The 14,749-nt window shown below is 51.3% G+C and overlaps 1 protein-coding gene across 1 annotated transcript; it reads left to right on the top strand.

Annotated features, from left to right (window-relative positions):
* The first annotated feature begins 908 nt into the window (after positions 1-908).
* On the top strand, positions 909-14,749 carry LOC125638580 (membrane-spanning 4-domains subfamily A member 15). Its single transcript, XM_048854535.2, has 7 exons — positions 909-1,018; positions 3,445-3,611; positions 5,575-5,694; positions 8,393-8,449; positions 9,568-9,720; positions 11,544-11,663; positions 12,114-14,749. The coding sequence occupies exons 2-7, from the start codon at positions 3,456-3,458 to the stop codon at positions 12,120-12,122; spliced, it is 615 nt and encodes a 204-aa protein (XP_048710492.1). The 5' UTR covers positions 909-1,018; positions 3,445-3,455; the 3' UTR covers positions 12,123-14,749.

The raw sequence follows: 14,749 nt of genomic DNA on the forward strand, positions 1-14,749 counted from the left end.
AGAGTTTTATAGCCAGGCTGGCTGGGACCCTCCTTTCATGAGAAGAATACAGTCAGTTGGCCTCCTTGGTGAAGAATTCAGCGTGTCTCTTGCACACCAAGATATACCAGCCAATTCTTTGTCTTTATTCATCAACAGGCCACCCCCACCCCTGCTGCTTCTTTCTCCCTATAGATTGCCTCTCTTGTACAGCCTCTCAATTCAGACCTGGCTAAGTTTGCAAATAGACATCCACTGAGAGGCGCACAACACACAAATGGCCAGACAGGGAAATAGGTGTCTATTACCTCCTGTCTGAAAGGAACATCTCCGAGGTATGTCACTGCCTGGTGACCGGCCTTAACTCCAAGACCTTAAGAACATAATTTTTATTATAGATACATGACTCTTTAAATATTACCTGTATGTACATTTCACAATGACTGTGACAATCAGTAGGCTACTGGCTCTTGATAGAGACCTCACATGCCACCCTTCGGTGAGCTATTATGCAGGTAGCCAACCCAGGGAATCCCTATGCTGCCCTGTGCCCTCTGCCAGCTGACATCAAGGGCTCCCTGGTCACAGGGCACATGCTGTATACAGAAGATATACTGGGGATACAGAGGGGCCTTCAAGTGCCCAGGGCTGTGCATACTTCATGAAGATACAGAGTAATTCACATTATTTTCTCCCTGCGCATGGTCTCTGTCTCCGGTCCATGTTGTCTCTCTTACAGGCACCCAGATCCACAGAGGTGGACAGATCCTCCCTCTCGCCGCCCCCTTTCCTCCCCAGCTCTGGGAAACAGGCCAGAATGGGAGACTTGGGAAACAGGAACCCTCCCAAATGTCCACAAACAAACTTCCTGTCAGTGCAGAGCTGCCAGAATGGCAATGAGTTCCTCTGACAGGCTCCCTGCATTCCCGCCCACCCTTGGACTCTGGCCAACAAGCTGGGGAAAGCTGCCAAGGCAGAGAGAACCCGAGGCTTGCACAACACAACACACGGCGTCCCACCAGCCAAACAGCTAGGCAGAGTAAGTGAAGGCAGCCCCCTGCATTCCCCCTGACAGACACTCACTGAGGCAGGGAGACCCTGGGGATGGGGGGCTGTGGGGAGTGGGAGATCCCCAAGGGGCTGGGGGGAGATTGTTAGATTGATGGGGGAGAGTGGGAGATCCCCAAAGAACTGGGGGACGATTATTAGATTGGGGGGGGGGGCTGTGGGGAGTGGGAGATCCCAAGGGGCTGGGGGGAGATTGTTAGATTGATGGGGGGGGAGTGGGAGATCCCCAAGGAACTGGGGGGGCAATTATTAAGTTGGCAGGGGGCTGTGGGGAGTGGGAGATCCCTGAGGAACTGGAGGTGATTGTTAGGTTGGGGGGTAGGGGGAGGGGAGTGGGAGATCCCCAAGGAACTGGGGGCAATCGTTAGATTGGCACTTGCATTGTGGTAGTTTTGAATCCATCAAGAGTTCTGAACAACTGGAGTCAAAATGTGTCTCTGCCAATTTCCTTCTCTCTGTTTTTTTCTGAGTCCATCATTTCATTTCTTCCTCCATCCTCCTTATTCCCCTGTGTGCTTCTCTCTTCCCCCTCCCTTTTATCTTTCCTCCTCCTCCTCTGCACCTCTTACTCTATCCCTACCTCCCATAGGGAGCTCGCCCTGGGATCTGGTCTCCTAAATACTTTGTCCCCCCTCCTCACTTTTTGTCCTTCCCTTTGTTTCCTTCTCCCTCCCTATAGCTTTTCTACTGTATCTTCCCCTCCACACCAATTCTGTTTTTCCCTCTCTCACTCTCTCTCTTCCTGTAAAAAGAAAAGGAGGACTTGTGGCACCTTAGAGGCTAACAAATTTATTTGAGCATAAGCTTTCATGAGCTACATCCGATGAAGTGAGCTGTAGCTCACGAAAACTTATGCTCAGATAAATTGGTTAGTCTCTAAGGTGCCACAAGTCCTCCTGTTCTTTTTGCGAATACAGACTAACACCACTGCTACTCTGAAACCTCTCTTCCTGTTGTTTCATTTCTCACACTCTCCCCCCTCCCCCCATCTCTGTTTGGTTCTGTTGTTCCCCAGGCCCTGCTTTCTCCCAGCAAATGGAGGGTGTCCTCCTTCCCTGCTTTGGCCTCCTCTCTCTAACCCCCACCCACTCCCTTAGCCTCATCCCCTGGAATTTCTTCTCCCTTTGCCAGGGCAGGGGGGAATGTCAGGAAGTAACCCACATGCTTGGCATGGAGCAATCTTTGAGTGTGTCCATGCTGCTGTCAGAGGTCTGACTGCAGCGCTGTGGCATACCCGCACTAGCTTTCATCGAGCTAGCGTGGAACAAAATTGCAGTAAAGATGTGAGCTGTCCAAGCCCGCCCTGGATCCTAGGGACCTACTTGTATTGCTAGTCCACCAGTCTTCACAGCAGTCTACCCGGTGCGGGGCTATTTGCCCCATGACTCCTTTCCCACTCCCTGAAGCCTACAGCCTCATCACTTCCAGGTGCCTGGGACGTAACAGGGGCCAGGATCTGTCCCCACAGAACGCAGCCACAGGACTGGCCTCAATGGCCCCTGCACTGCCTTTCAGTGGAGCCTGCGATTTGCCCCTCCCCTAGCTTCTTCTGGAAACCCTAAGGGGTAAACCACTGGGATCATTGTACATCGAATATCCATGGGACTTCTCCCTGGGGATCCCATAGCAAGCAGACCCCTAGGATCTCCCCTGGGATCCCCCTAGTTAGCTCACCCCTGGGATCTCTCCCCTGGGATCCCCTTGGCCAACAGACCCCTGGGATCTCTCCCGTGGGGTTCGCTTAGCAAACAGGCCCCTGGGATCTCTCCCCTGGGATTCCCTTGGTGAACAGGCCCCAGGGATTATCTCCCCTGGGATCCCCCTCATGAGCAGGCTCCTGAGACCTCTCCTCCAGGATCCCCTTAGCGAGCAGGCCCCTGGGGTCTTTCCTCTGGGATCCCTTTAGTGAGCAGGCCCTTGGGATGTCTCCTCTGGGATCCCCCTAGCAAGCAGGCCCCTGGGGTCTTTGCTCTGGGATCCCCTTAGTGAGCAAGCCCCTGGGGTCTCTCTCTGGGATTCCCCTAGCAAGCAGGACCCTGGGGTCTTTGCTCTGGGATCCCCTTAGTGAGCAAGCCCCTGGGGTCTCTCCTCTGGGATCCCCTTAGCAAGCAGGCCCTGGGGTCTCTCCTCTAGGAGCCCCTTAGCCAGCAGGTCCCTGGGATCTCTTCCATGGGAACCCCTTAGCGAGCAGACCCTGGGATGCCCATAGCAAGCTCACCCTTCCTCTATAGGCTATTTGTCTGAAGGGATTCCCCAGCTAGGAAGGAGTCGGCTGTCCCATTCCATTGGCAGGAAGTGGAGGATTCTCCTCTGCCTAACTCCCGCAGTGGGGAGCTGCCATTCCTCTGCCCCGGCCTTGTCCTGCTACTGACCCCAACTTCCCCATTCTCTCCACAGCTGGCACCGAAATGGCAGCAACAGTGACAGAATCCGGGGGGATGAAGGTCATCACAGAGGTCATCCCGCAGACTGACCCCCGGGCTGCACAGCTGGACTCAACGGCTCCACAGCCCAGCTCCGCCCAGGTCAAAGGCTTCAGGAAGGCACAGCCCAAGGCACTGGGGGTGAGGGTCTGACATCTCTGCTGGATGAACGAAGGGGAACTGAGAGTGACCCACCCCCGCACAGTGCACTTAGTGAGGGGCAGCGGGGCTCTTCCCCTTGGGTCACTAGGAAACTAAAGGACTCTCCTTCCCTTCACTTGCAAGGATGCTGTGGGTGAGGCCTAGAGGAGCAAGAATTAATTCTTCACTGGGTGGGGGGGGGGCTTAGAATTGGAACCCGCGCCCTGCACATTCAGCCCTTGCCTGGCTGCTGAGATGGCCCAACAAGGGGCTCAGCTAGCGCCAGCTGAACTGTAAGCGTCACCCCCCACTGGATGGTCACGTAGCCCCTTGCATCCCTAAAGATTCCACGCTGCAGCTCCAGCCGCTGAAATGCAGCCACCTCTGGGGTGACACACAGCAACTGTGCAGCAGCCATGTGCAAGTGAAACAGCGGGAGGGAAATTTGAGGAAGGCAGTGAGTAATTCCATGAGCCAGGATGCCACATCAAACCTCCCCCTTTGGCATCTTAAAAGACCATGTGTGACCTCAGTTTTATCTCTGCTCCAACAGGCAAGTGCCCCACTTACCCTAGGGAGCAGGTCTGGACCTAACCCCAAGTGAAGAACCCCCCTATTGCATCACCAGCCTCCCACAGTGCTATTAACACAGCCTGAGCCCCGTTTAGCTGGCGAGAGCTGGCAAGAGCACACCATGGAGTGCTATAGCTGCAGGGTTTCCTAGATTAACAGCTTCCTGGCATTCAAAGGCATAAACATCTCCCCGTATGCCCAGAAAAATGCTGGCCAGCCAGACAATGTAAATCAGAGAGGATTATCTCCATGGGAGGATTTTGGTGCCTCAACCCAGCTGATTTCCCCCATCTGCTCTCATTCTGCTGATAAGTTTAGGGCCTGGGGCTAACCTAAGGGCTGCCACTGAGCATGTGTGTCTCAGACACTGTGGGTCATCAGGAGACGAGCTCCTCCAGGAACGGAGATCTCAAGAGGCGATGTGAGGGGAGTCGCAATTTGTTCCCCGGGTGGGGTGGGGGGAGAGAAAACAGAAAATAATGACAATGGCAGCAGTGGGGATGCAGCTGCTGTTCATAACGGTAGTGGGGATGGTAAAGACGATGGTTAGCATTGATGGTGGGGGTGATGGCAGTGATGATGTTGGCAGGGTGATGGGGTGATGGTGATAATGTTGGTGGGGGTGGTGGGAGTGATGATGATAATTGCAGGGTGATGGGGTTGTCAGAGGTGATGGTGGTGATGATGTTAGCCGGATGATGGGGTTGATGATGTTGGCAGTGTGATGGGGTGATGATATTGATGGGATTAGTGATGGGATTAGTGGGGCTAATCGTGAGGGTGATGAGGTTGGTGGGGCTGATGGCAGTGATGATGTTGGCAGGGTAATGGGGTGAGGAGGTTAGTGGGGGTGATGGCGGTGATGGGGTTGACGGGGTGATGGGGTTCGCAGGGTGAGGGGGTTGGTGGGGCTGATGGCAGTGATGATGGTGGGGGTGATGAGGTTGGTGAAGGTGATGGCAGTGATGGGGTTGGCGGGATGATGATGGTGGGGGTGATGATGTTGGCAGGGTGATGGGGATGATGTTGGCAGGATGATGTGGTTGGTTGGGCTGATGGCGGTGATGATGTTGGCAGGATGATGGAGTGATGGGGTTGGTGGCTGTGATGACATTGGCAGGGTGATGGGCTGATGGTGGTGATGACGGTGGGGATGATGAGGTTGATAAGGGTGATGGCGGTGATGGGGTTGGCGGGGTGATGAGATTGGCAGTGATGATGATGGTGGGGTGATGATGTTAGCAGGGTAATGGGGTGATGGCGGGGTGATGGAGGTAATGATGTCAGTGGTGATGGCTATGGTGATAACAGTGATGCCATAGATCATGGTAATGCTGCTGCACATATTGTGTATAAGTAACACCAAGCTCCATCTCCTCTTCCCCTCTAGGCTATTCAGATCGTATCTGGTTTCACGCAGATCTCCTTTGGGATTGCCTTGATGGTAACTGAATTCCCAGCCCCAGCCCTCACCGTGGCCAGCGGAGTCTACTTTTGGATCGGCTTCCTGGTAGGCACAGCCAGCTCCGGGAGTGAGAAGCTCAGCCCTTTGATCCAGTTTCAGGGGCGGCAGGGGGGTGTCTCAACAAATTTGCTCTGGGATATGCCCTGAACTCTGGCACAGAAGGCAGTGAGCATAGCCAGGAAGGCTTTCAGAATAACAGGGAGTGTGCTATGCACTGAGCCCTTGGGAGGGGCGGAGAAGGTGGTGGTAACCCTGCAAATGCTTTCAGGGTGGACTCACTCCCCCTAGGATGGGTCTGTTTGCTCAACCTGTGGCAGCTCCATCGGGCCCCCCCATGGTGCAGGGTCACGGCATGCAGTTGTGCAGGACCCTGGGCCAGCATGCCATCATCAGCGCTCACACACATTTTGGGATGCAGGCCTGCAAATGAGGCTCATGGAAACGTGGGCGAGACCCCTGAATGCTGGGGCACACTGGCAACCCTACCCCTATGACATTGCTCTGCCCCAATCCTGCCCCAGATCAGATCCATCCCCCCACCCCCACACTCCTCAGGCTGGTGTGAGGGTGGGGTTCAGTCTGCTAGTTTTCACCCCACAATCACCGCTCCGACGGAGAGGCCCCAGCTCTGGCAGGGAAGAACTCTCAGATATGATGGAAATTCACCCCTACGTTCAATCAGGCTCCACTGTGTATACACCCCAGTCTGGGAGATGGTGGATCTTTGCCTCCCGCCAGTGGCTGCGCCCCATAAGACACTACTGAAACTGATGCAGCCATCAGCAGGGGACTAAATTGGCCCTTATTCTTAGATCAAGAGGCTCATGCAATTCTCTCTCTGAGTCCCAAGCTCAGGGTCAGCTACCTGTGCATAAAGAAAAGGAGTACTTGTGGCACCTTAGAGACTAACCAATTTATTTGAGCATAAGCTTTCGTGAGCTACAGCTCACTTCATCGGATGCATACTGTGGAAAGTGTAGAAGATCTTTTTATAAACACAAAGCATGAAAAAATACCTCCCCCCACCCCACTCTCCTGCTGGTAATAGCTTATCTAAAGTGATCACTCTCCTTACAATGTGTATGATAATCAAGGTGGGCCATTTCCAGCACAAATCCAGGGTTTAACAAGAACGTCTGGGGGAGGGGAGGGAGTAGGAAAAAACAAGGGGAAATAGGTTACCTTGCATAATGGCTTAGCCACTCCCAGTCTCTATTCAAGCCTAAGTTAATTGTATCCAATTTGCAAATGAATTCCAATTCAACAGTCTCTCGCTGGAGTCTGGATTTGAAGTTTTTTTGTTGTAATATCACAACTTTCATGTCTGTAATCGCGTGACCAGAGAGATTGAAGTGTTCTCCGACTGGTTTATGAATGTTATAATTCTTGACATCTGATTTTTGTCCATTTACTCTTTTACGTAGAGACTGTCCAGTTTGACCAATGTACATGGCAGAGGGGCATTGCTGGCACATGATGGCATATATCACATTGGTGGATGTGCAGGTGAACGAGCCTCTGATAGTGTGGCTGATGTGATTAGGCCCTGTGATGGTGTCCCCTGAATAGATATGTGGGCACAGTTGGCAACGGGCTTTGTTGCAAGGATAGGTTCCTGGGTTAGAGGTTCTGTTGTGTGGTATGTGGTTGCTGGTGAGTATTTGCTTCAGGTTGGGGGGCTGTCTGTAGACAAGGACTGGCCTGTCTCCCAAGATTTGTGAGAGTGTTGGGTCATCCTTTAGGATAGGTTGTAGATCCTTAATAATGCGTTGGAGGGATTTTAGTTGGGGGCTGAAGGTGACGGCTAGTGGCGTTCTGTTATTTTCTTTGTTAGGCCTGTCCTGTAGTAGGTGACTTCTGGGAACTCTTCTGGCTCTATCAATCTGTTTCTTCACTTCCGCAGGTGGGTATTGTAGTTGTAAGAATGCTTGATAGAGATCTTGTAGGTGTTTGTCTCTGTCTGAGGGGTTGGAGCAAATGCGGTTGTATCGCAGAGCTTGGCTGTAGGCAATGGATTGTGTGATGTGGTCAGGGTGAAAGCTGGAGGCATGCAGGAAGGAATAGCGGTCAGTAGGTTTCCGGTATAGGGTAGTGTTTATGTGACCATCGTTTATTAGCACTGTACTGTCCAGGAAGTGGATCTCTTGTGTGGACTGGACCAGGCTGAGGTTGATGGTGGGATGGAAATTGTTGAAATCATGGTGGAATTCCTCAAGGGCTTCTTTTCCATGGGTCCAGATTATGAAGATGTCATCAATATAGCGCAAGTAGAATAGGGCATACAGGCTTTAGGCTTCTGTCCAACTGTCAGGGAGGCAATGGATCCAGGTGGTGACATGGAGGGAAAGCAAATCCTGTCTGGAGAACTTCACAGCTACCCTGCCATATGGAAACGCCCAGCAGATTGCACTGTGGCTCCGGACAATGAGCCTTCGGCTTCTGAGAATTTGGGAAAATCCCGGCTCCTCTGGGCTGCTTTGCAGTGGGATAAAAGGAGAGGGAGTCCCATGAGATGGGACTTGAGAGCCTGTGAGACCTCAATCCCACCATTAATCTCCCGAAACCTGAATTTGGGTCTCTTTACACCTCGATCCTAGTGACAATCTCGTGTCATCTTCTGGGGCAGGGCTTCCATGGCCCATAATCCTGTGGGGTTCATTCCACCCAGTTCCAACGTGTGCGTGATTTTGAGTGGGATGGGAACCTGCCGATAACTCTTCCCCATTTGCTGTTCCCTGGGCAGCTCGTGTCCTCGGGATCCGTGCTGGTGGAGACTGAGAGAAGAGAAAGCATCTGGCTGGTAAATATCCTCCAAGCATTTTTGTTCATGGGAGTGGGACTGGTGCGTGGCTGCACTCCAGCTAGCCACAGTGGCTGATGGCACCTAGGAGGCCCTACGTAGCCTGGATGCAAATTTCAGAAGCCCTGAGCCTGCTTTAACTCAGTCCATTTCTACACTGCAGCTGGGAGGTGGGATTCCCAGCTCAGGCATGTGAACATGCGCTAGCTCTGCAGTGTGGCCATGGCAGCATGGGTGGTGGCCCCGAGTACAACCCTGTCCAAGATCTTAAGTACATATTCAGGTTACCTGGCTCGTGCTGTTGAGGCCAGCACCGCTAGTTTTAGGTGTTAGCTTGAGCAGAGCTTGCATGTGCATGTCTACCTGAGCTGGGAGTCACACCTCCCAGCTGCTGTGTAGATGGACCCTTACACTAGGGGCTGGGATGTGTGAGGGTGGCTTTAACCACATTTGCCCAACCCTCTCCATTCCTGCATCCGCCTGAATGAAGATTTGGGCCCATGGACTTTGCTGGGAGTTGATGGGGCTCTGAGCATCACAAAATGGGGCCCTAGGACTCTAATACCACAACCGCATAATGATTCAGCCCCATCACCCCCTGCTGGACCAGATACGCTGTGTCCTCCAAGGCAACATGCTTAGACTCCATAGGACCAGCACGGGAAGTCCATTCCAGACCCCAGAGCTGCCCCACGTAGGCCACTCAGCCACAGCTGTTTCATCCCATGGACTGTTGGCTCAGGTGCCTCAGCTGATGGGCCCTTAGAGATTACACTCATATTATAAATGTGCCATGAGGATGGCTTTTTAGTTAAGGCTTTGGCCTGGGCGGTCTAGAGAGCCGGCTTCTTTTCCCAGTCCTGCAAGAGATTTGACCTCAGGCAAGGCACCGAATGTCTCTGTGCCCCAGTTCTACACCTGTAGAGTGGGAGGCGGGAGACGGGGGTTGTAACAGTCCTTTCTGCCTAGTCTGTTTGGACGGTAAGACCTTTGGGGTAGAGATGCCTTTTGCTGTGCCCATGGGGCTGCCATCGCACTGGGACACTGATCTCAGTGAGTGCTGTAACGATTGCAGATGTTGTGCCCTGCTCTCCTCTAATTGGCTGTGATTGATCCAGGTGAAAGTCTGCTACATTATCAGCGGCCTGGTCATCCTGGCTACCCTGGCGGCCATGATCATTCACAGCGTGGAGATGGGCCAAGACATCCCGTGGTGCAGCATACTTGAGGGCAACAAAATGACCCTGCTGAACTGCTCCCAATCTGTCTACGTGGGTACCTCTTCCACGCCGCCTGCTCCTGCAGCAATCCACAGCTTCTTTGAAGGGGTCTGACTGGGTCTAGCACTTCAGAGGACCTGGGATCATCCCTCTCAGGACCCACTGGCTCCGCAACATGGGAATAGAAACTCAGCAAGGGGCAACGAATCCATCTGTCCACCTGGTTGGGGGGGGGGGTTCAATCAAACAAGAGCGGTGGGAAGCTGTAGTAGTTATTCACTAGACCAGGGTGGGTCAGGAGACCTCAGCTCTGTCACTGACTTGCTCTGCAACCCCACTCTGTGTCTCAGTTTCCCCATCTAGGAAATGGGGCTAATAGTGCCTTCCTCGGGTGGGTTGGCCATCAGAATGTTTGTGAAGCCCTTTGAGAGGCTCAGATGCAAGCGGTGCTGCCAACTCTTGCAGGTCTATTTGAGTTGCACAATATTTGGTGTTTTTCTTAAAGTCCCAGCTCCTGGATTAGGCTGATTAGGTGAGACTCTCAGCTGCTGTTTAAAACCAAAAAAAAAGTAAGGTTCCTCCAGCCTCCTGGCCGTGGGGAACCAAAAAGCAAATAAAATGAACCCCATGTTTGTTTTTATTTCTGTTTTAATCTCATGATTTTTACACCAAACTTGCAACCCTTTGAGGCCTGACTCATGATTTTTGCTTGCTTGAGACTGGCAATAAGTAGGGTGAGGTTCTTTAATGGGGTGCCTCCACAACAGCAGCATTGTCCCAGAGCTAGGTGGGGCCCACACTGAGATCTGCTACAACTCAGCACCCTGAGATTTAAAGAGACCAGTCTTTCTTTGGCCGGCCAGTATAATGATACCATCAGTATGTAGCCCGGAATGGGGACTGGATCACCCAGGAGCTGTACAGCCTTATGGGAGGAAGCTCAGGAGTGGGTGTAGGGTCAGTGTGTGGGTGTTATGGGTCCCCATAGCACCTGGTGCACAGCGGCTACTGGCTCTTTAGCTCAACCCGTAAAGACTCAATAATTTAGGTCTAGGGGTCCCCGGTTCAGTTCCCCAAGGGGCTAGCCAAGATGGTGGCTGATCCCCTACAATATAAAGTGACTGCTTGTAATTTTAACACCGTTTCCAATACACCACACTCCAGAGGCTCCCTGGTGCGCCAGCCAAGATGGCAGCCATCACAATGGTTGTAGTGAGAGGAACAGTACAGAAACTATGCTTTTAATGCGTGGCCTTTACGGGCCCCATATTGTGCCATGATAAGCTGCAGCCCCCTTGGCCTGCCCCGATCCAACACAATACTCCCTGCTTCCCCCTTCCTGCCCTCCATCCTGTTGCCAAACCCCCTTACCTCAAAAATGCTAGGTGGGTCACTGAAATCTACCTGGGACACCATGGGTGTGACCTGGCCCAGGGCCCTGCAAAGCTATGAGTGTCTCTGGTGAGCTTCACTGCCCCAAGTGAGAACAAGGGGCAGGAGAAGAGCCAGAGATGAAGGAGGGACAGGGAGCTAGACTCTGAAACAAGATAGGCTCTGCCCAGCTCAGCCCTGGGAGGAGAAGGGATTCCCTTTGGCTGTACTGGGAGAGTCACTGCCTAATGCAGCCAATTTGAGTCCTAGCTAGTGCCACGCAGGACCCAACACATAGTATGTCTGTCCACTGGATGGCTGGGCCCCCTTGCCATGCCCTGCCCCCTATCAGGGCATGTGCAGAGAGGAGAGCTCGGGCAGTCCTCACCCGCTCGCTGTGTAGTAATGACACTTCCCAGCTGGGGGACAGGCCTCCCCTGGGGCGAGGTGGCTCCACGCAGTGGGGTTGCTGGATGACCTCACCTGGGCTTTCTTCCCCACAGATTCTGAGTCACGGGATTAACTCAGTGTTCATCCTGCTGTGCCTGCTGGAGCTGTGCACGGCCATCGCCGCCCTGGTGTTCGGACACAAGGCCATGAAACAGCAGGACTACACACGGATGGTGAGGCTGGAACACAGACACACTCCCTGCCGCACAACCCTGGAGCAACTGCGCGCAAACCGTGCTCCTCACCTCGGGCCTGATCCACAGCCCATTGACATCAGCAGCAAGACTCCCATTCCCTTAGCCCTGGAGAGACCTCCTGCCCCATTGCTCTGACAATGGAGCCACCAGCTGAGCCCTCATGGACATCAGTGAGGGTTTGTCCAGGGATTTCAATTGGAGCAAGGTCAGATCCCCTTGACCCCGTTCCTTGGGGAAAGGGGAATTCATTGCCCATGTTGGACCAGTCCAGCGCTTTACCTCTATGTTGATCCACCAATGGATTCTAATCCTGCCCTGGATGAACCACTGTCAGAAAAGGCAGAGGAGGGGAGGGGTCGAATGCCAGTTTTCAGTGTGATCCTGATGAGATGGGAAGGTAAATTCTGTTCTCTGATTATTCCCCAGGTGCTGTGATGGAACAGAGGCCAGCTCTGCTCCTCCCACCCCCAGGTGCACTGAGAACATGACAGAGATTTCCCACACTGGAGACACAGCAACATGGACCCTTGGCCACATCTTCACTTTTCCAGGCAGGATGGCAGAGGGAGCAAACTCTGAGCCCCAACATCTCCTGCAGCCCACCTACCCCCCCTTCTGTGTCTAGGGGATAGGGGCGAATGCTGAGCCAGACACCACTATTCCTGAGCCCCCCAACTGAGAGATGAGAGCAGCTTTAACGCTCAAACTATCCCCTGACTTTCCCCAGAAACTCTCCTGTCTGTAACCTACTGCAGCCCATGACCTCTCTCAGGACCCTACTCACAGAATCCCCTCATGGACTCTGACCCCTGAACTTCCCCCCTCCCTCCTGACACTAGGAGGCAGGAGTTAACTCTGATTTTCTGCACCCCAAAACCCTCCCCTGACTCCCAAACGCTCCAGCCTGTATGGGGATGGTGAAAATAAACTGACCCCCACACACCTTCCCTGGCCCCTCAAACTTGCCAGTCAGTAATGGGGGAGGAGATGGAATGAGACTGAACCCAGGGCCCCCTCTCCCCTCAAATCCTCCTATGATCCCTGGAATTCTCTGCAACCAGAGCAAAAGACAGCAAACTCCAAAGCCACTCCTTCCATCCTGCTCACGCCTCTCCCCCAGTTCCACAAACCCTCCGGTCTGCACAGGCAAACAAGATGGGTGGGGAAAGCAGTGGGAGTCAACAGGATTATGGAGTAGAAAATGACCTTTTTCTTGGTCTTTGCCCCCTGGTTCCCTCACACAACTTAATTGCACCAAGACAGAGAGTGGAGGTCTGTTTAATTTTTTTTATTTGTGTTGCAGTAAAGGAGTGCAGTAAGCAATGGGCTGTGGATAGAAGGTAACAGATTTTGTAGCCAGATATAAACACGTCTATTACGTGATGGAACATACAGGGCAGCGCGTGATATAAAAAAAACAAACCACTAGAGACATGACACCCTGATTGTCCCCAAACAGAGCAGTGATGCCATGATCTCCATGTAAATGCCACATTCAGCCCTCATGTAGCTCCTGATGTCTTGGGCTTCCACCAAGAACTTGGCCCTTTTGTCTCCTGAAAATCCTCACTTGTTCTCCCTTCATGTTGCATTATCCATCCGACCACATGTTTTATGGACCAGCCCTTAGCACTTGTGTTCTTTGCTGATTTCCAAGTCCTTAGAATGATTTCTTCAGCCACTGCTGATACTCTCAAACTACATATTTCTGAGGGGAAGTCAAACCCTTAGCAGTCTTCAGAACTTACAGAATAAAGTTCTTAGGACTGCCAGGGTTACTGCTGTTTAGAATCACATTCACTCACCCCCTAACTTCTTTCCAATCTTCTTTGGCTTTATGGCAGCTCTTTCATTCTGAGGATCATGTCATAAAGAAAGATCTTCTCACTGATCCCCCTTCACTTCCAGTATCCCAGTTGTCTTCCAGTAGCTCACCTCTCCCATTGCTTGGATCTTAAAATGTCTCATTTTGTAACCTGCCAGGAAGAATTCAGTAGGCCACAGTGGGAAAGTCACACCTCTAGGGCTATATAAATGTATCAGGTTTCCTTGTTCCCTTCATACCTCCAGCAAGAATCCACCTCTTGTGTGTATTGCCAGGTTCATTCTACTGGGTACCATGCAAATGCTAAAGATGAATTTTTTTATTTTTTGCTATATTAACCTGAGCTTACAGTATTATTATAACAAATGTTCCCACAGAATGTTATGTCTATCTACATCCCTATCTGTCCATTCGAAACCAAGCTTACCTCTCGAATTTGAGAAGTGGTCGCTAGAGATTAGAACCTTACCAGTCTGGATTCTGAGTGGTACTGACTAGAGCTGGTCAAGAATTTTTCAGCAAAAAATTTTTTTTTGTGTGTGTGTGTGGAAATGCCAATTCACTGAAACCAAAACGGTTTGTGGGAAAAGGGTGGTTTTGAGGAACTTCTTGTTTTGAAAAATTTTGGGACAAAAGAGTTAGAATTTTATTTTTGAAACAAAAAAAATATTTTTTTTCAATGCAAAACTAGTTTTTGTTTAGAAATCTATGCTAATGATAGGGGGGAAAAGTTAATTTAAAAAGATAAAAATCAAAATTAAATGTTTTGATCGATCGAAACTAAAAAAAATTTCAGATTTTTCAGTTTGCAAATTTTTTTGAGATTTTGACATTTCATCCCAATTTGGGCCAAGAAAAATCTCAAAAATTTTATCCAGATGGGAACTGTTTTCTACCCAGTTTTACTACTCAGTACTCACAGTTCTAGTTGACTGCACTGGGCACTGCAGATATTCAGTGCTGCTTAGGGTCAGCTGTTAGGCAATGACAGCAGAAAAGTATTATATAGACCGGATCAGAACACCAGAATTTGTCCCATGGATCTTTCCACAGGAAAAATTGTGTTTTGAAATTTTCCCATTAGAAAATGTTGGTTTTCTGTGGGGCATTTCAAAACAAAATTAGTGTGGTTTTTTTTTGCTTTAGTTTTGAAATGCCACTTTGAAACAAAACAACAGAGATTTATTGTTGCATTTCAAAATGTAGATTTGAAATTAAAAATTTCAATGTATTTCAA

Source organism: Caretta caretta, chromosome 6, assembly GCF_965140235.1.
Source record: "Caretta caretta isolate rCarCar2 chromosome 6, rCarCar1.hap1, whole genome shotgun sequence".
NCBI lineage: Eukaryota > Metazoa > Chordata > Testudines > Cheloniidae > Caretta > Caretta caretta.

Coding starts and splice junctions, on each gene's coding strand:
- LOC125638580 (XM_048854535.2), top strand. CDS start 3,456: ATGGCAGCAACAGTGACAGAATCCGGGGGGATGAAGGTCATCACAGAG. Junction 5,695..8,392: donor ACTTTTGGATCGGCTTCCTG/GTAGGCACAGCC, acceptor TTCCCTGGGCAG/CTCGTGTCCTCGGGATCCGT. Junction 9,721..11,543: donor ACTGCTCCCAATCTGTCTAC/GTGGGTACCTCT, acceptor TCTTCCCCACAG/ATTCTGAGTCACGGGATTAA.